The sequence below is a fragment of the Panthera pardus genome, unplaced genomic scaffold, assembly GCF_024362965.1.
Source record: "Panthera pardus isolate Hobbes unplaced genomic scaffold, ASM2436296v1 HiC_scaffold_22, whole genome shotgun sequence".
Lineage (NCBI taxonomy): Eukaryota > Metazoa > Chordata > Mammalia > Carnivora > Felidae > Panthera > Panthera pardus.
Window position 1 is genome coordinate 76753174 of NW_026526788.1, and position 19196 is coordinate 76772369.

The 19196-nt window shown below is 48.0% G+C and overlaps 1 protein-coding gene across 1 annotated transcript in view; it reads right to left on the minus strand.

The window, feature by feature from the left end:
* The window catches only part of FGFR2 (fibroblast growth factor receptor 2), a 108564-nt gene that overhangs the window by 17725 nt on the left and 71643 nt on the right, over positions 1-19196 (minus strand). The window contains 4 exon segments of the mRNA XM_019459630.2: positions 1318-1428; positions 3759-3880; positions 6750-6901; positions 17261-17457. Coding sequence (XP_019315175.2) covers positions 1318-1428; positions 3759-3880; positions 6750-6901; positions 17261-17457 — 582 coding nt within the window.

Genomic DNA, 19196 nt, shown 5'->3' on the forward strand with positions numbered 1-19196 from the left:
AGGACAGCGGCACCTCTCCTCTTCCCCAAAATGCCAGTCGACACTTGGTCAAGAGAGCCCCCAAAGTCTTCCAGAAATAAACAGAGGTACGGCGAGTGCCCCCCTCCTGGTGCTCCAGTGCCCTCCTGGAGAGCAGTGGCTATCAGAGATCTCTCTCTGCCCGTTCATTTTAAATCATTTTACCCACATATATGTATCGATAAGCAATGCACTGGTTTCCAGCACATAAATGCATCGTGAAGATACGGCTTTGCAACATTTTCCCCCTACGTATTATCCTTGAGGAAGGAACCCAGTCGGGCTGATAAAAAAAAAAAATCTAGATCATTCCTTTCAACAGCTATATATACATTCTACCATATAAATAGGCCACACTTTATTTATTTCTCTATACTTATGGGCATTTACGTTGCTTCCAGGTTGGTAATAAACAAACGCTTCTGGGTACGCCTCCTTACACACACGTGCGATCCTTTCTCCGAGGCACAGATCGGAGGTTGGCAAATGACAGCCCGCAGGCCAAATCCTGCCCACTGCCTGTTTTTGCAATTAAATCGTATTGGCACGCAGCCAGGCCCATTCACATCTGCATCATCTGTGGCTGCTTTCTCGCTACCGGGCAAACACGAGTCGTGGCCACCGAGACCCACGCTAAAGGCCACCAAACCAAAGATATCTACCATCACCCTCCACGGAAAGTCTCCCGACTCCCGGTATCGACCTAAAAGAGAAGCTGCTGAGGCAAAGATAGGATTTTCAAGTCTATTAATTATCCTCAATCGGAGTCCCAAAGTGCTAGTCAGCTCCCCAGTGGGAGAAGCCAGGGCTCTGTCTCCCCCGAGGCAGATAACGTGTCCCTTCCTTCTACTCTCTCCTCTTCTAAGCTAGTCTTGGGAGCTCAGCCATCCGCTGCCCATAGCAAGACATGGCTTCCTCAATCCCCATTTTAAGGCATTTGTCAACCCAAACATAGGGTCTTATTTTGAGAAATCCCTCTTAGCACCATCAGACAAAACCACAAGGAGCCTGTCCTTTCCGAACACCCTCCAGGTTATGGCCTCAAAACAGCAGGACTCTATAAGGCCCTCCCATCCAAAGCCACCCAACGCCTACCATTCCCCAGTCCCCCAGTACGGTCACAAAGTCCCCTTTGTGTTCATGGCCAGGAACATCTTCCTAAGGGGATTTTTAAAGAGAACTTTAAACATGCACTTGAGGTGCCCTAGGAGCAAGATCCAAAAGTCCAACCGTTTCTAAAATGATGCTAACACTGAAGCGTAAATTATTTGGATGAAAGCATTTTTTCCTCCTACTCACCATCCTGAGTGCAGGCTCCAAGGAGATTTATGATATTTTTGTGTTTTCCAATCATCTTCATCATCTCCATCTCTGACACAAGATCAGAAAGATCCTTCTCTGTGGCATCATCTACAAACATTCGGTAAATTAAAAACCAGTTACTTTTAACCCGTCAGCTGCTGCTGTAAGTCATTGCCAAAAACGTAGTTGAAACGGCATGAAATTGAATTTTAGAACCAGAAAAGACTTTCCAAATCATCTCCTTCATTTTACTGGGAAGGGGGCAAAGGCCCGGACGGGGAACTGCCCCGATCCGTGTCAAATAGCTAATTTGGGGTCAATGAGGTCAAAAGTCAGGACTAGAAATATAGACCTTCTTCTGCTAAAGGCCAATTCTTTTCCAGCAAACCTCACAAATTGCGGGGGCGGGGGGAGGAGGTGTTTAAATTCATCATGAAATAATTCCATCCTCTGGCAGATCTAAGGGGCCTCAGAAAAAACCTTATCAAACTTCAAGATGTCTGAAAACAACTGTGAGCGCATCAGGGGTGGGGAGAAGGACCCGGATGGGGTATGTCAAATCACTACAGACTTTCTCTAGACCAAGTGCTGCTAATCCAAGCCCTTGTAGCCCTTAGAAAATTCACAGACAGGTTCAGGGGGCACCTCATAACTGTGTGTGTGTGTGTGTGTGTGTGTGTGTGTGTGTGTGTGTGTGTGTGTATGCATGTGCATTCTGAGTGGGCAAAGGCCCATGCCTTCTGTAATGGGTTTCTCAAAGGGGGCTGTGATTCTCAACATAAAAGAATTAAAGTTTTCTAAACTTCTGCTCTATAATTTCAAGAAAAGCGGCTTAGGTCCTACAGTCACAGGCTCACAGCTTCTAGAAAGTGGCAAGCCTCTTCCACGTGAACCTCTCTGAGCTAATTCAATATGGAACAATCTGCATTTACTAAAACAATGAGATAAGGAAATACGTAGCAGCCTCATTGCAAAAAGCTTTTCAGCTTCACAAAAGGAGGAGCAATGCAATTAACTGACTGGAGGGTAAGACAGACACACGGAGCACAGACAGGGCTGGGATGTTGCTGTGAGCCATCCAATGGCTGTAAAAAAAAAGGACGCCTGACAGGGCTCTGGGGCTAACGTCTTCCTCCATCCTGAAAGGGAGGACCAACCTGGGTACATCCAAAGAAATAACCCCCCCAGACCTCCACTTCTGAACTCCAGACGCCAAACAGAAGTTCTGCCAAAGGAGGCGGGAAGCCTGGGCCCTCCCCACACGTGCCCTGGCACGTGGCCAGGGGGTGCCAAGGTTGGCTGTTGTGGGGCATGCAGCCCACCACACCTGCCACGCAAGAGGGCCAGGGCGCACGAGGCAGGCCCCGGCCACACAAGATGAAAGCCAGAGGGCCACCTCTCTTGGTGGAGCTGAGACACGTGGGGTGGGGGAGCACAGTCCTCCCAGGCATCAAACCCCAATGTGAGGACCTCAAAACGCCCCAGTTTTCTTGGGAGCCATGCAGATCAACAACTTAAAAAAAAAACATCTTTCTTACTCCTTCCACCTGCTACCTCCCCACACAGGGAGGGACAGGATCATCCCACGACAGCCCATGAAAGAAAGAAAGAGCCTAATTCAGGAAGCATCCACAAATGGGTCAGGCACCCATATTCAAGAACAGGTGTCTCTGCCCAGACACGTGGGAAAAACCGTCCTTTCTAAGATCCCTACGACAGGATTTATAATGTAACCGTTCCCTATAACTCGTCTCATAAAAGAATACTGTGGAGGAAGAAGTTAATGTTTGAAACGCCGTAAGCTCCTTGGACATAGGCATGAAGCAGGGCTGGAAGGTCAGTGCACAGTGACATGTGACGTTCACGTCCCGGGGTAACTGCTCACATGGCCCAGAAGGTTCTGCCCAGCCACCGATCCTGCTGGTGTCCGTTTAGCTTTCTGAGGGATTCTCCCAGACCAGTGTCAATTCTGTTTTGTTTCTCTTACAAAACAGAAGGTGTGACCTCCTCTCCCTGCACCCCCTCACTCCCTCCGAAAGGGTCAACCTTCCTTTATTTGTAAGGGAAGGTTTGGGACCCAAATCCAAGAGGCCGATGCTCCTCTAAATTAATCAATCATACGTGAGTTGCTACTTTCTAAGCATCTACAAAAATAGAGGGAATAGGAAATCACGGTCATCACCTAGGAGCTGACGAAGAACAATCTGGGAGGCTACCACTTTCTAACAAAACTGGCTTTTCTTTCTTGTAAGTGCACACAGCTCAAGATAAATCGTCTGTCCGGGATGCTGATTTATATGGAAAACTTCTCAACCCCTAGGTCAACTATGTGCTCTCTGACCCCTGCCATGATAGAGTTCACATGCCACAAAAGGAACATTCTTGATAAGACTTTCCACCCCTTTCCCACCCCCACCCATCCCCCTCACCCCACTCACCTTTCAACATCTTCACTGCCACGGTGACTGCTTCCTTGGGCTTCTCTTTGTCAATCCCCACTGCTTCAGCCATGACCACTTGCCCAAAGCAACCTTCCCCCAGAGGTTTGCCCAGCGTCAGCCTAAATGTGTAAATAGGGGATTAGCACACGGCATCTGGTGAAGGGGTGTAGCGAGGGAAATTCCAGAACTAAATATAAAAATCTTTCAGCGGCTTGCAAAAGCATGGAGCATTTATCATATGGAACTAATGAGACCTGGGGTACACACGCGCTTGAGTATTTTCTTAGTGACGTTTTAGAGAATGTCAATTACGGGTGGAACAGCTATTAAATTTCACATTTGTGTTCACAATTTATTTTCTTTGTGGAAGGTATCCTCGCTAGTGAGGTGGTCAGCTTTCCTAAGTGCTAACAATGCGGAGCTTTTGATCTTGAGCCAATTGAATATTTGTAATTTAGAATGTCTCAAAGAAAAAATGTTAAAGCTGTTCTTTTTTTTTTTTTTTTTGTCTCTGTGAAGTGAGGTCTTTAAAATCACTATTATTCAAATACCAATGGATTTTACGGTCACATTCCTGGCCAAGTTACATGATATGAATCTTAAACGCATTTCAAGGAATCTCTAATTTTTCCCTAAAGGAAAAAGAAAATTCTAGAAATTGAGGGGAATCTCTTTTGACCTCACAGTTTAGAAAATCCTTAACTACCCAAAATTAATAATGAAGAAAATCCAGAGTGAACACAATGAACTGTATTTCTAAGCTCAGAAGCTCGGTGCACACCATACTAATAGCCATATATTTGTCTCTGGGCATTCTCGAAGCCAAGAGAACAGAGAAATCTTTGGGATACTTATGAATGTGGTTTTTTTCACTTAAGCACAACACAGTGAAGTATTAAGCTGCCCTTAGTAAATAAACACTATTTATGATAAGCACACAATGGTTTGCAAAAGCTAAGCAAAGACTGAGGGCGGCGTATGCTATGCTGAGGTCATTCTGTTTCTATCCTGAACTAAAATTAAATTTAATATCTTGGCAGAAAATAAACATTTGCATTGGAAAAATGGCTAATTTATGTCCTATTGCCCCGCTACGACAAGCGTAACAATCCTTTCTTTGTATAACTTCTGCCTCCAATCTAATAAACTGCTTCTAAATAGCCTTCATTCACTGGAAGTCTGCTCCACCTACGTTTGTGCTAAACTCCGTTTTGAAATGCCTAGCGCTCAGATTTTCCGCACCGAGGGTCCTCCCCCAAGGTGGGAGCTAACGGTTAGGCACACACAGACTTCCACTGTTGGCTGCAGCGTCACAGGCGACAAAAACCGTGCACTGAACCTGAGAGCTGGGATTTCTTACGATACGATCGCAGCCCCCCCCACGAATAGTTCAGTCCTATTCGTGCAGGAATGTGTGCGCCCTCCGACTGGTACGCTCAAACGAGGGAGCCAAGTGGCTTGGTGAGAAACAACCCCGTTCTCTTTCCACCTTCTCCAGGGAAGGAAACCACACCTTGTGTTTTCTCTGATGCCTCCCCGGTTATTGTTCAAGAAGCAAGTCCCGAATGAAGAATGGTCTTTTTGCTACAGGACACAAACACACTGGAAATTACCTCCATTAGCTCTCTTGACAGAGTGACACCTGTATAATTATTTGGTCCTAGCTTATGGCACACATTAGTATCTCGAAATTGGCTGCCGGGAAACGAACCTGGTGTGGAGTTGGGTGAATCGAAATCACAGGTGCCACATAAGCTACCTCTCTTCCCAAAGAGAGCTCGTCATACCCAGTCTCTAGAAAAGCTTATCTTGGTACCTCCAAGTTTGTGTAGGAGTTTCTTCGATTGTAATTAAACACTTCTCTGACTTAACTTTAGGGAGATAACTGCAAATGCCAAGACAGGGAGTGAAAGCTGTATCCAAGCCAGGCAAGAGGTTATGGCAGGCGAGGGAATGCAGACGTATAGTCTGGGATGCCCACCTTCTACTATTCCCAATGTTCAGATTCGAACGACTACAACAAGTGAGCTGACGGTCTTCAAGGACCGTCATACTTTGTCTTCTGGGCAGGACCAGAAAGAGAGGGCTGGGAGCACAAGATCTGCCTCACAGACTCTCTGCCTGGCCCCACCATCTTCTTGATGCTTGTGGTTCAGAGCTCTCAGCTTACCCGTACAGGAAGGGAAACACAAGGCAGGGGAACTCAGAAGCCAAGAATTGCGCTCAGTCCTGGGAGGTCAATACTATGATCTTTAGTTTATAAAAATGGAAGTGCAGAAGATCAAGGTTGCCTAGCCACTGGCTAGCGGAACCAGGATTCAGATCCAGTCCAAGGGAGCCCAAATACATGGACATCAAGCCAGATCAAGAGATAAACAGCTTCCGGTAATGCCTTCCACAGAGCCCAGGTGGGCATGCTGATTAGAACAAACATCTGATCAGAACACCTCCACACCATCCACTAAGGAAAATACTATGGACCACGGGAAATTTGATGTCAGATACCATATCTGAACCATTTCAGCCCCATATTACATGAATAACCATTAAAAACAGCCAACACTGAGTGAAGACTCCTAGGGCAATTTGTATTTTACATCTAATTTCTCCAAAGAAATGGACTACAGAACAGTCATGTTCTAATAACCGGCGGCTGGAAGGTCACATCTGTTATTAAGTGGGATATTTAGTCCATGTGACTGGGTATGAATGATCTAAACAGTAAAAAAAAACAAAAAAACGCTAACAAGGTACCGTCTCGTTTGGAGACCAGCCATGCCTAGTAGCTGTTTTTAAAGAACGCTTAAAAGTGAGAGAATCAATTCTTTTCTTTTTCAGGAGGTGGTTAGAAATACAACCTCACTCACTCCTGTTGAGATCGTCAGACATGACCTTTGCAGTTAAGGACCATAAAAAGAAAATGTCAATCCAACATCCCCATTTAGACCTAAGTCTCCATCTGGGGATGTGTCCAATGGAAATACTCACTTATCTCTTGGAAACTCCCACTTTGGATCTTCTGGCAGCTCATACTCGGAGACCCCTGCCAGCATGGGGGTGTCTGCCGTTGAGGAGAGGCGTGTGGTTATCCTCACCAGCGGGGTGTTGGAGTTCATGGAGGAGCTGGACTCGGCAGAAACCTGGATACAAAATGCAAAGACACAGATGTAATCCTGGCTCCACCTGAGAAGGCTGGCAGCCGGCCAGAGCCCAGCCAGATGGTCGATTCTTAGGAAGAAAGGTGGGAGGGCCGGCCAAAGTCAAGAACCCGATTCCAGCTCCTCTGTCTTCCTATCTCGGCAGCACCACATCTCACCCACCTCCTACGCTCCCAAGACCGGGTTTGCAAACATCTTTAGACGGCACCCGGTCAAAATAGAAGTCATCTTTCTGTCCGAATTCCTCACAACAGCCACCTGAGGACACAACAACAACCCCATGAGCTTCATTACTGCCTTGTTACCTGTCCCGGAGCCCCACATGACCAATCTCCCCATACACCAGCTCATATCATGAATCAATTCTGTGCCCGTGAAATTCCGTAAAAACTTTTTGTTAGACGATCAGCTCTCTGATATGGCGTCTGTCTTTTGGAACGAAAAGCCAAGTGTCTCAAGGAACTAGCTCTAGGATTTGAATGTGAAGGGCATCCCATAGCTCCAAGGGTCTTAATTCAAGGTCACCGGAGACCCAGGCACTGAGGGCCATTCTCTGCTTCCCCCCTAGTCCTTCTGGGAACCGGTGATGCCCAGGCCATTCGATGGAAATCAACTGCCTCTTTGTAGCGACTAATGGATTGAAAGCGTGGGGCGAAGAGTCAAGGAGAAAAAAAAAAAAAAATGCCTCCTTGTATTCATAATCATGTGGGAAATCTCCTCTTCCATCTGAAGATTGCAAGGGCTACACCGAGTTTTCTCATTCACCCCCCAACCATTTCAGTCTGCGTCTGACAAAACGGTTACTTCTTAAACACGGTGTCTTTCCTGGGCTAGTTTCTATAAGGAAAACACATGTGGAGCCCACTTGAAGGCCAATCCCGAGGATGACTACACCATCCTGGTACAACTGTGGGCTGCTTGACCACCACCTCACTCTAAACCATGAACAAGACTTTGGCTCAAGAAAGTTGGAACACGAGGCTTAACGTGGTCCATCAAAGCAGCCCGCAGTTCCTCTCTGGTTCTGTCCCCTGCAAGACTGCCCAGGTCAACAGGACTCTCCAGCTATGCTTACAAACACACCTTTTTTTTTTTTTTTAAGCTGTATCTATTTTTTTTTTTTTTGAGAGAGAGAATGAGCGGGGGAGGGGCAGAGAGAGGGGGACAGAAGATCCAAAGCAGGCTTTGTGCTGACAGCAGAGAGCCTGATGTGGGCCTCAAACTCACAAACTATGAGGCCATGACTAGAGCTGAGGCCAGACACATAACCAACTGAACCACCCCGGCGCCCCCAAACATACCTTTGAAGTTAAGGTGGCAAAGACCAAGGGCAGATAAATGTACTTAGTTGCGATGACCTTTCGCGAGGTAGAGTTTGAACCATTCCCGCCGGGAACAGGAAGACCCATACTTTTCTGAGACAAAAAATCTTCATTCTCTCCTCTGTAAGCCCAAAGTGCCCTGAAGGCAGGGAGAAATCCAAGAAGAGCCCAAGAACGGACTGGGGTGGGGGTTTGAGGTGGAGTCATTTTAGGAATAGGAAGTTGGTTTCGGTATTAAAATCAAGATGTATGGAGTGCCTGTTCGGCTCAGTCAGTTAAGCATCCGACTCTAGACTTCAGGTCATGATCTCACGGTTCTGGGGATCGATCCCCACATCGGGCTTTGGGCTAACAGCTCAGAGCTTCCTTGGGATTCTTTCACCCTCTCTCTCTGCCCCTCCCCTGCTCATGCTCACCCTCTCTCAAAAATAAATAAAATAAATAAAAAATAAAATCAAGACGTAAGGGATTTTTAACCCAGAATTTCTATCATCTTTTAAAACGTACAAGAGAACATTTCTGAGCCCTTCTGAGCGGTCTTTTGACAGGGGCATTTACTCTTAAGCTTTACATGCAGAGTATGAGCAAAGTTATTTGCTGGAAGCAATTTAAAAATAACTTTTTAAAAAGGAGCTGAAGAATCGTAACTTTTGGAGCTGAGAAAGACCTCACGGATAGACTCGGCTCCAAGAGGCTGAGGCCTCACACCCAAGTGTCTAAGCACTCAAGTGGCAGGAGGAGGAAAGGACAAAAGGTAACTGTGTGAACTCCCGTGGAATCCAGTCCTGCTCCCCACTAATGCCAGGGACTAGGCAGGGACGGCACCCTGGCCAAACAGACAACCGGGAACACCCCCTCCAGACTCCACATGGGCCCCAACTCACTGCGCTACACGGCCTCAGCTACAGCGCTCTCAGAAACCAGGGTCTCTCAAAAAACATCAAGATGTACAGAGTTTTCAGCGACCACACAAACATCCCGAGCTCCATCCGCAGAGAAGGAATCAGAAAGATTCAGGACTGGGTTTGGCCAAAGATGCTTCCCCAAACCCTAGCACCCTGCACCAAGGCCACGTGCTATGGATACAGAAGGAGGCTGGTGTTGTCAAAGACAAAACGGTCTTCCGGAAAGTTCTCCCACACAAAGAGGCAAAGGTCACCATTCACGGCAATGGGAACTTGTCCCTGAGGGTCACAGGCAACAAGAACCAACCAGACTTGGAAAAGTCAGTCTTGGGACGAGACGATACAGGCCCCCAACGGCCGCGGTCTGGCAAATCCTGCAGCCAGGACTCTCTCCGCGAGGCCAGCCGTGTAGTCTGTCGTCATCAGACCCGCAGGAATTCCAGAATTCCACTATCGCTGTATCTGGTGTGCTGCCATCGATGACGATGAGGGGAAACCCCACGGAGAAGTAAGAGGGGGCACAGTTCTGGGTAAAAGAGGCATGTCCTCAAAACTCTGCTCTTAGCAGCAGCAAGGAGTACAGGGTATGGCAAAGGAGAGCGGCCTCCCCATGTGGGGCGTGAGAACACAACCTTTTTTTTTTTTTTTTTTTAACTTTCAGGAATGATATAGAAGAGATTGAATAGTGGCTAACCTTCGGGGGGAGAGAGAGAGAGAAGACTCACAGTTGAGGGAAGGGGCAGAACTCATCTTACCTCAGAACTTTCCAAGTCGTTTGAGTTTTATCACCAGGCATATGTATTTCTTTTTAGGTTTTAGAAAAAGCATTTTTTTTTTTTTAACGTTTATTCATTTTTGAGAGACAGAGAGAGACAGAGCATGAGCGGAGAAGGGGCAGAGAGAGAGGGAGACACGGGATCTGAAGCAGGTTCCAGGCTCTGAGCCGTCAGAGCACAGAGCCCGACGCGGGGCTCGAACCCACGAACTGCGAGATCATGACCTGAGCCGAAGTCGGGACGCTCAACCGACTGAGCCAACCAGGCACCCCTAGAAGAAGCACTTTCTTTAACAATAAAAATATTTTTTAGAATGGTAGGGATCTGAATTGAGGAAGGTAGAACTGTTCCAGGAGGGGAAAAAACAGCAGAGCACACGTGCTTGACATACAGTGACTTCTTTCTAAAGGAATTAGAAATGACCAGATCACATGGGCCGCCTGGGTGGCTCGGTCAGTTGAGCAACTGACTCCTGATCTCGGCTCAGGTCATGATCTCATGGTCATGGGATCGAGTCCGTGTCAGGCTCTGTGCTGAGATTCTCTCCGCCCCTCCCCTGCTCGTGTTCTCTCTTTTTCCTTCTCTCAAAATAAATAAACTAAAAAAACAAAACAAAACAAAACAAAACAACGAGAGCATTGCTTTTGCAACCTTTCCCAGCACTACCGGGCTGGGTTTTGTGGCATCTTTGCATCCTCCCATGTGGGCACCCCGGTGACCGGGCTTGGCCTAGCAGCCAACCCTGGTTGGTACCCTTCCTCTGCTAACTGCTTACGACATGGGGCTCCACTCAGGTGGTGGCTTTCTGACCAACGGCACCACCCGGGGGGGCTACGTGCCAGTTCCAACGTTGGCCAACTGTGAGCGCTTTGGAAGTCGTGTAACCTTCCTAGACTAGAGTTTCCTACCCGTTGAAAGGAAACCAGGAAAGTTCCCACCCCACAGACTTACCATGAGGGGAAAATGAGGTCACACCCATAAAGCATTTAGGGCTGAGCCTGGCACTGGCGAGGAGTTCGGTTGATATTTGCTACCAACGTCGCGACTGTTTCTCCTAGCGCCTTTTCAGAATCCTTGGCTGCCCAGATCCAAGGGAGCTTGGGACCGGCAGCCCCCCCAGGGAACCTGGAAGATCTGCAGCTTGCGGGCGTTTTGTGTGGGAGATGCTGTCACACTGTGCACTCTGGGAAGGCCGAAACCCCACCGGCAGGGAAGGCTGACTGCAGGACAGGACGTGCCTTCCTGGTTTGGAAGATGAGACCCTCTGCTCACAGCCGGGATGGGCCGGGGCTCCAGCAAGTCAAAGAGCAAACCCAAGAAATAAAGGATCCAGGAGTCAGGGGTCGGTCCCGGGGCAGGGGGAAAGCGTAAGAACGTCCTAATGACAAATATGGCTTAGGGGCTGCTGAAGAAAAGAAAAACTTACCAGTCAGAAGTTAACTGCTCTGCGGCTAACCTATGACCCGTAAGGAATCTCTGCCCACAAACCCATGGCAAAAGTTCACGTACATGTGCAGCTTCCTCCGAACGATCTCCACAAGGTTTTCGTGTCCAAGCTTTTAAAACCGAAGCCCTCTACGAACTTTGTTGCTATCACTACCGTTCAAACTTTAAAACCGTGTTTACAGAAAGGGTTACTTATGAAGGTTTTGTCCCGATTAAGGGTAGAGGTTTACATTCAATGTGCAAATCTGGAAAATACTCTTGTAAAAAGCACAAAGGGGAAGAAAGGTAAGAAAATGCCAGAAGTATATAAGAAACTATAGAATCTGATCACTGTCTGTGAAGGTGTATCTTAATTTGACCTCCACGTGTTTTTTACTGAGCTTTTAAAATCCCCTCTGGGACTGTAACCTCTGGCTGGCTTTCTCTTCACTCTGCTTCTGCTGAGAGCGAATGTGTTTCCGGGGCTGGGTACAATCTTCTGCAGGCGACTGATTCCTCTACAAAATACTGTGTTTTGCTAGAGTGTCTTTCCTTCGGGACCCTCAAGTAATCCCCACTGTCCACCTGTGAATCCCTGGACTAATTCAGGACTAGGAGACTATCGCTTTTTTTTTTTTTTTTTTGCACAAAATCATCTACCCCACTGGATATTCTATCTAACTTAAAAGTAGTCCACCAATGGCGATAATTAAGTTACTGGCGAACAATACACACTAACACACTCAAATAAACCGCCTTCCCACTCCTCAATCCTGGCAGGCATGATCCTAGCATGTATGTTGTTTTCTGTCTCCATTCAGCTCCCCCCTTTCCGGACTCTCTTTAACACGTGCCATAAATCAAACTTCTAACGAAAGGTGCGTTTCGCGTATTTCCACGGTATATACGGGAAACTAAGCAAGGAAGTGGCTTTCTTCTTTTCCTTTTAAAGGGCCACCAAGAAAGAGAGTCATCTCTGTATACCAGAGTAGACTGAACAAAGGGAGGGTAGGGGGACTCACAGAAAACAGGGCAGATAGAAGCAAGGAGGAGAGGGGTGACACACGGGTGTCACTAATTCCTGACTCTGAAGCTGGGGATCCCCTAAACCAGAACATTAAGGCCCCGAGTTAACATACTTGTGCTCTAAGCCCTGTCCACCCCTCCTCAATGGCCAAACAAAATGTTTTCACCACCTCAAACCAGGCGGCTGGGATAAAGGTTTGAGGCGTTTCTGGGGTTGGATTCTGTTTCCCTCCATAACAATATTTAAGTCATCAGGCAAGGCGGTTTATCAGTTTTCTCCCTCACCAGGTCTCTGCCTCCCCCGGGCTGCAGCCCCAGCCCGGATTCCATGAGTAAACCCATCAAAGCAATGACTCACCGGTCCTGGATGGGCTGGTGCTTCTTAGAAGATCTCATCAGCCAAAATCCAAATCAGATCTCAAACTGTCCTATCTTTCAGAAGCTGAGAGGAGCTAACAGCCCAGTGGGAACCAGGGAGGGCGAGGCACCCACATGGAAGGGAAGGTTCCAGTTAGCCATCCATGACTACCCTAATAACCCAAGCGTTTTCTGGAACCAGGGAGATTTCATTAGACCATCTGACTAACCAAAAGGTGGAGAATCTCCCAATATCATGACATTTAGCTGCTAGACAATGAATGAGCTTCTAGAAGTGGAACCCTCCTTCACAGAGTTCAGCGTGTTTAATACCCATGAAGGCACAGCCCCCAAGAACTGGCTCCTGAATCACACGCACCGAGCCGGTCCCCCCACAGCTTCTGTCCCGTTCGTGAGGTCCCTGGGAACATGCCACTTATCTCAAAGATATTGTTAAAAAAAAAAAAAAAAAAAAAAAAGATGACCTTGGGGCACGTGGGTGGCGCAGTTGGTTAATCGTCTGACTTCAGCTCAGGTCATGATCTCATGGCTCCTAAGCTCGAGCCCTGCATCAGGCTCTGTGCTGACAGCTCGGAGCCTGGAGACTACTTTTTTTTTTTAATGTTTATTTATTTTTGAGATGGAGAGAGACAGAATGTGAGCAGGGGAGGGACAGGACAGAGAGGGAGACACGGGATCCAAAGAAGGCTCCAGGCTCCGAGCTGTCAACATAGAGCCCGGGGCGGGGCTCCAACCCACGAACTGCAAGATCATGACCTGAGACCTGAGCCGAAGTCGGATGCTCAACCGACTGAGCCACCCAGGCCCCCCTGGAGACTACTTTAGATTCTATGTCTCCCTCTCTCTCTGCCTCTCCCCTGCTTGTACTCTGTTTCTCTCTCAAAAATAAATAAAACATTAAAAACAAGAGGACCTTGATCTACCCATATCAGCAACCAAGAGGGTGAAAGCAAAGCCTCAGAAAAAGACCCTGGGGGCCCTTCTCAGAGGTGAGTAGTAGCGGGAGTGTGCCTTGCATGCACATGTGTGCCCCTACCCAGGAGACGGTTTTATCTGTTTACGGCAAAAGCTAAATGTCCATCCTGCCCTATGGAAACTTCTGGCTCCAGAGAAGGAAACTTACGTACTCACCGAAAAACTGATTCACCAAACCCAGCAATACCACATGCCTCCTGAACAAACACCCTCAGTTTCCTCTACACCCCTCCCCACGAATGCCCCGCTGATGTGTGCAGCTCACAGAAAGAGAAGCCCTCTCTTGAACTCGTGGGTGTATAAAGGCTGCTTCACAATGACTGTGGCTGTCCCCTGGCAGCCTGGGCACATGCTCGAGAGCTGACACGCTCATGAGGACACCCCCTCTGGGCTGGCCCCCTTGATCACGCTGATGCCAAAGGAACAGGAGCAGGTGAGCAAGTGGCCGGCCTGGTGTCTGAGCCCCGGCACTGAAAACAGCATGAGCCCCTGTCAAGGGACACGGGGAGACGCCGGCTGCCACCTGCCTCCTCCGACTAAAAAGTTCTCTCTTTCCTCAAGCATCAAAATGCATAAAGAGCCTCAAAAAACTCACAATTACTGGGAAATGAACACAAGGAACTTCTTCTAGCTACTGGAGCAAAGTATTTTTGACTCAAAAAAAAAATAACAAACGGAGACATCCTGTAACTGTTAAGTCCGGTCCAAATCAGTAAATGTCAAGAAGGAAACACTCACAGTAGGATTAGAAGAAGAAGAAAAAGAAAGAGAAAAAAAGGAAAAGAAAAAACATGACTCCTCTCGTTCTAAAAGGAGGACAGTGATTGATGGGGTTGAGTGAGATGCGGGGAGTGTGTGTGTGTGTGTGTGTGTGTGCGCGCGCGCGCGTGTGCACGTGCGTGCTGGTGGAGGGGGGAGGGTCAGGGCCAAGAAGCAAATACTTGGTCTCCATCATGAAGACTCTCGGTGTTACCTGCGTCATAGAGGAGGCTGGGCTAATACAGCATGAAAAGTGGCCTCGCAAGTAACTAGGAACAGCCCATCCTTAAGACATCTGGTCACAGGCTCACCTGTCGCCAGGGGAAAGTATGCTTGGCATCTCCGTGGTATTTTCTCTGTCATCAACATCTCTGCCGGCCTTTATGGGGCTTTTCACTCCAGCTACACTCCAATAACCCTCTTGTCCCCAGATACCTGACAGGCACCTCCTCCTCTACCAAAGGGGCCGTGCTTCCTGACGGCGCATTCTTCGTAAAGAATCGCACAACCCATTTCGACATATATGAGGAGCTGAGGTGTGTCAGCATCCCCCCAAATAAATGAATCTCCCAGAGATTTGTGTGCTTTCCTCTGCTTCTTTATTCTACTTGACCTTACTAAAACCCAAGACCACTACATATCATGGCCCCCAAATCACCTTGGAACAATTGGTGAAGGTGACAGGCCGTATCTTGCGCAGAACCTGGGTCGGACCAAGCCTTCAGGAAATTATGATAAAGAAAGGAAGCAGGCGAGGGCGGGGGGAGAAAAAAGGAGACGACCTAATGTTCCCTTTGATCACACAGGGACACGAAGGAAGCATGATCAACCGAGGTGGAGACAGACAAAGACGAAAGGCCAGTCAGCCGAAGAGAAACGAAAATACGATGACTAGGGTTGGTTGAGTCAAGGAGATTTTAAGGGCAGCTGCATCTTTTATATGGAAGTAAAAAGAGCACTGTAACAGCTGCAGAGAAAAAGATGATGAAATCATTATGGGACAATCGTCTAGCTACACCAAATTGCAGGTTTCCTCCAGAAGGTAGCATTTTCCCCTGGTAGGAAAAAACAACAAATCATAGAGATGGGAACACCACTCCCTTCTTCAACTCCCTGAGGTCAGGTTCTCAAGGCGGTGGCTGTAAGAATGGCCCGGAGGTAACTGGAAAGGAGGAGGGAGGGGAACGGGTGGTCACAGCACCTGAATGTCACTGAAGGCGCCACCTGGCCATGTGAGAGTCACCTTCCAAACTGGCCTCTCCCAAAGTCGGACAAGCAGCCCCATCATTATTTCCCTAGCCCCAAGAATGACAGTGGTGTCGTTTCAGTAACAATAGCATTCTTGGTGGCAGGAGGGACCCAATGGGCACCTTTATTTCCCTTGCTCTTCACACAATTTGGGCAATCACCTGCACTTGACACACCCTCCAAATGCTATCCTCGGCCTCTAGGAAGAATAAAGAACTGCTTGATACGTGGCTTCCAACGAGTCAACAAGGACCCATTCAGCCCGGAGCCCGGAGCTGGGTTGAGAACAGCCGGTGCCATGCCAAAACCACGGCTGGCCAACTGGTTCCTAATCCGTCCTAATGCCTGATCCAGAAAATGTCATCGCCACCTGAAGTCCCGGGAGGGGCAGAGCTGGGATTAACCCAGAGTTTCTCGGAGTGCAGTTCAAAATCACCGAAGGACCTGCTTACACACAATACAGATCCCTGGCCCCATTCAAGACCTACCGAACTCGAATCTCTGGGGCTGGGACAGAGGAATCTGCAATTTTAACAAATGCCCTGTAAATTCTACTAAAGCGTGCACTGAAACAGAGCCAGTGAGTTGGCCATTTTACTTGCTGTTTCAAAAGAAACAACACCGCTCCAAATACTTTGCTTGTAGACACTTTCCGTTCACATCTGCCTTCCCCTTCTGTCTTCATGAACACACAGAGGAAAGGGTCAAAGCGTATCCTGTCCCACTCGGCTTTGGAGCCTTGGTTTAAAGCAGAGGTGCAGGGGCTCTCTTGCCCTGTCTCCCCAAAGCAAAATTAAACTAATCAGGACGCACACAAGAGCAAAGGGTGACCGCCAAAGACCAGACACGAGGCTGAAGACAATCTGTTGCTCGTTCAATACAACAATCATTCTACCACCAAATCCACAGCCACACTTGTGAACGATTAACAATAACATAATATATGCATACATTTCTATTTTAAGAATCAGAGAGGTCGAGCCAAAACCCAGTCAAGACAGACATCGCAGTCTGGTTTAAATCAAGCGGTAGTTCAGATCCATCTTTAGGGCCTAAGTTTCTGACCTTGATTTAAAAAAAAATAAGTCAAAGAGAACTAGCTCCCCTGTCTTTCTAAGTCGTGGCATAAGCCGGTCTCAAAAAAAGGCATTAGATCACAGGGGACAAAAGTGGCCTATGATTCAAAAAGACCGCTACACCTGAGCCTCAAAGACACAAGGGCGTTGCCTCCCTGTGTTATTTCCAGTTCTGCTGATTAGCTCCGAGAGTCTCCCACCATCATGCTCTCCTGCCCTTGGAACTTGACTCGAATGACCCCCCCCACCCCGCCCCGCCCCGGGGCACCAGGACTTGACTCTCCAAGCCCCAAATACTAACTGGACGGCCACTAAGAGGCATGTTGGGGCCACTCACACAGTGAAAGCTCACAGGAGCAGATGGCACCGAAGCAGAGAAAAAGACCCAAGGGCTGGCTGGGATACGGGGGAGGAGTAAAGTTCTTCAAACTCTTTATCTACTTTCTGTTACCTGTCTCCGCAAGGGGATGCGCTTGGTCAGCTTGTGCACAGCGGGCTGGCTGCTGAAGTCCGGCTTCTTGGTCGTGGTCTTCATTCGGCACAGGATGACCGTCACCACCATACAGGCAATTAGGAAGACCCCTATGCAGTAAATGGCTATCTCCAGGTAGTCTGGGGAAGCCGTAATCTCCTTTTCTCTTACAGGAGCTGGAGTGCAGACCACAGGGGAGGAACAGATAAGCAGGCCACAGAGTTAGGACACGGGCTTGATGCGCCCTGGCACAGTTAAACGAAACACAAGGTGACAACCATTCCCGAGGACAGGTTTCCCTAATGACTCGAGGCTGCAGAAAGGCCCGGGCTACGGGCCTGCCGTGCACCTCTCCCCGTGAAGGCGAGCAACCAAGGGCTCCTTGTTTTACCACCAGGGCCCACACGGCCACTCTCTCTAGCCTCAAGGGGCCTCTGCAATGCAGAGATCACGGTGGACTAGCTCCCACCAAGGCACAAAGAGCAGGCTACAAGGCTACATTCTGTTAGGCCTTCGGGCACAATGCGACAGTCAACCACACCTACAAAAAAACGGACTGTCTTCCACGGTGGTCTCTGAGGCCAATCAAATTTAAAATTCTTAAATACAAACAGTGCCCACTTTTGCATCTGAAGGGATCACTCTTACTTGGATAAAGCTCTTCCAAAGGAAGCTGTGACAGGGTAATTTACCCCAGACGAACACACTTTCACATGAAATGAAATAAATATTCATCTAGTAGGGCTGGCCCGGAAAAGTTTCAAATTTCTTAATACAGTCCAGCCTGGTATTCAACTCCACAAATAAATGCATTTCATTTAAAGACCAAATTGCTGTTAGTATAGAATCGCTATGCCCATGCCATGAAAAGCTGGTAATGTTCCCTCATCGATTACCATCTGAAATTTGTGTTTCTGGTTATACTGATGTCACTACAGTGTTTCTGTTGAACACAGAAATGGTGTTCCATGTGGGTAGCACGTTCGTCTACCAACTTCCAATAAATGATACCCGCTCCCTCCTTCGTCCTCAAGGCTCATCAAGCTACAGGCAGGGTATTTCCGAACAGTACTTTCCTCAAGCTGTGTTCTTACAGTTAATGTGCTAGTACCGTCGGGCCAATTGGTTAAGGGGGGGCCAACTACGCACCTGCGGAATGCAGTACTACAGGTAAAAAAGCAAGCTCAACGTAAGAGGCATCTCACTGTTTCAAAGCAAATATTCACAGAGCAGACTCACGACAAAAGGCAAACTGGATGCAAATGGTATTATTTAAAGCTTATGCGTTGTAACCAGAAAAAGACTTGCATGACAGTCAAAACCTCCAGCAACACAGCACAAAATGAAACGATCGATTTATTTTGACGGGATACACGGTAAGCATGCAGGTAGGCACGGCCCTCGAAACATAAGCAATTAATAACGGCCGTGGGACATCCCGAGCTGGCAAACCAGTCAGTCTATGCAGTTTCACGAAGGCAATGACAAAGGCACAGAGGCAGTAGGTAGGGATTATCAGGAAAAGTTCGACTAGGACAGAGATGTCGGTTAAAGATCCAGGCAGCAGCAATATTTAGGCAACGGGGCTTCACCGATGTTGATTTCTCCACGGGGCAGAAATAACATCAAGCCCGAGATGGCAAGAGCATGCTTTGCAGGAAAAGCAAGCCGAGGGCCCACTTTATTGTAACACACGGCAAGCCACCGATTCCCGAGGTAGGTAACACACTGCTTCTGTACAGCCTCTGTGCAGAGGTGGGGCTCCCCCGGCACCTCGGCAGACATCCATCTATTTTCATATCATTAAAAAAGAGACAGTGGAGCAAAGTAATAAAAGTACACATGGGATTTCAGCGAAATGGAATCTGAGATGAGAAAAAACTACTTTGTACGTTACAAAGTAATGTCAACGTCT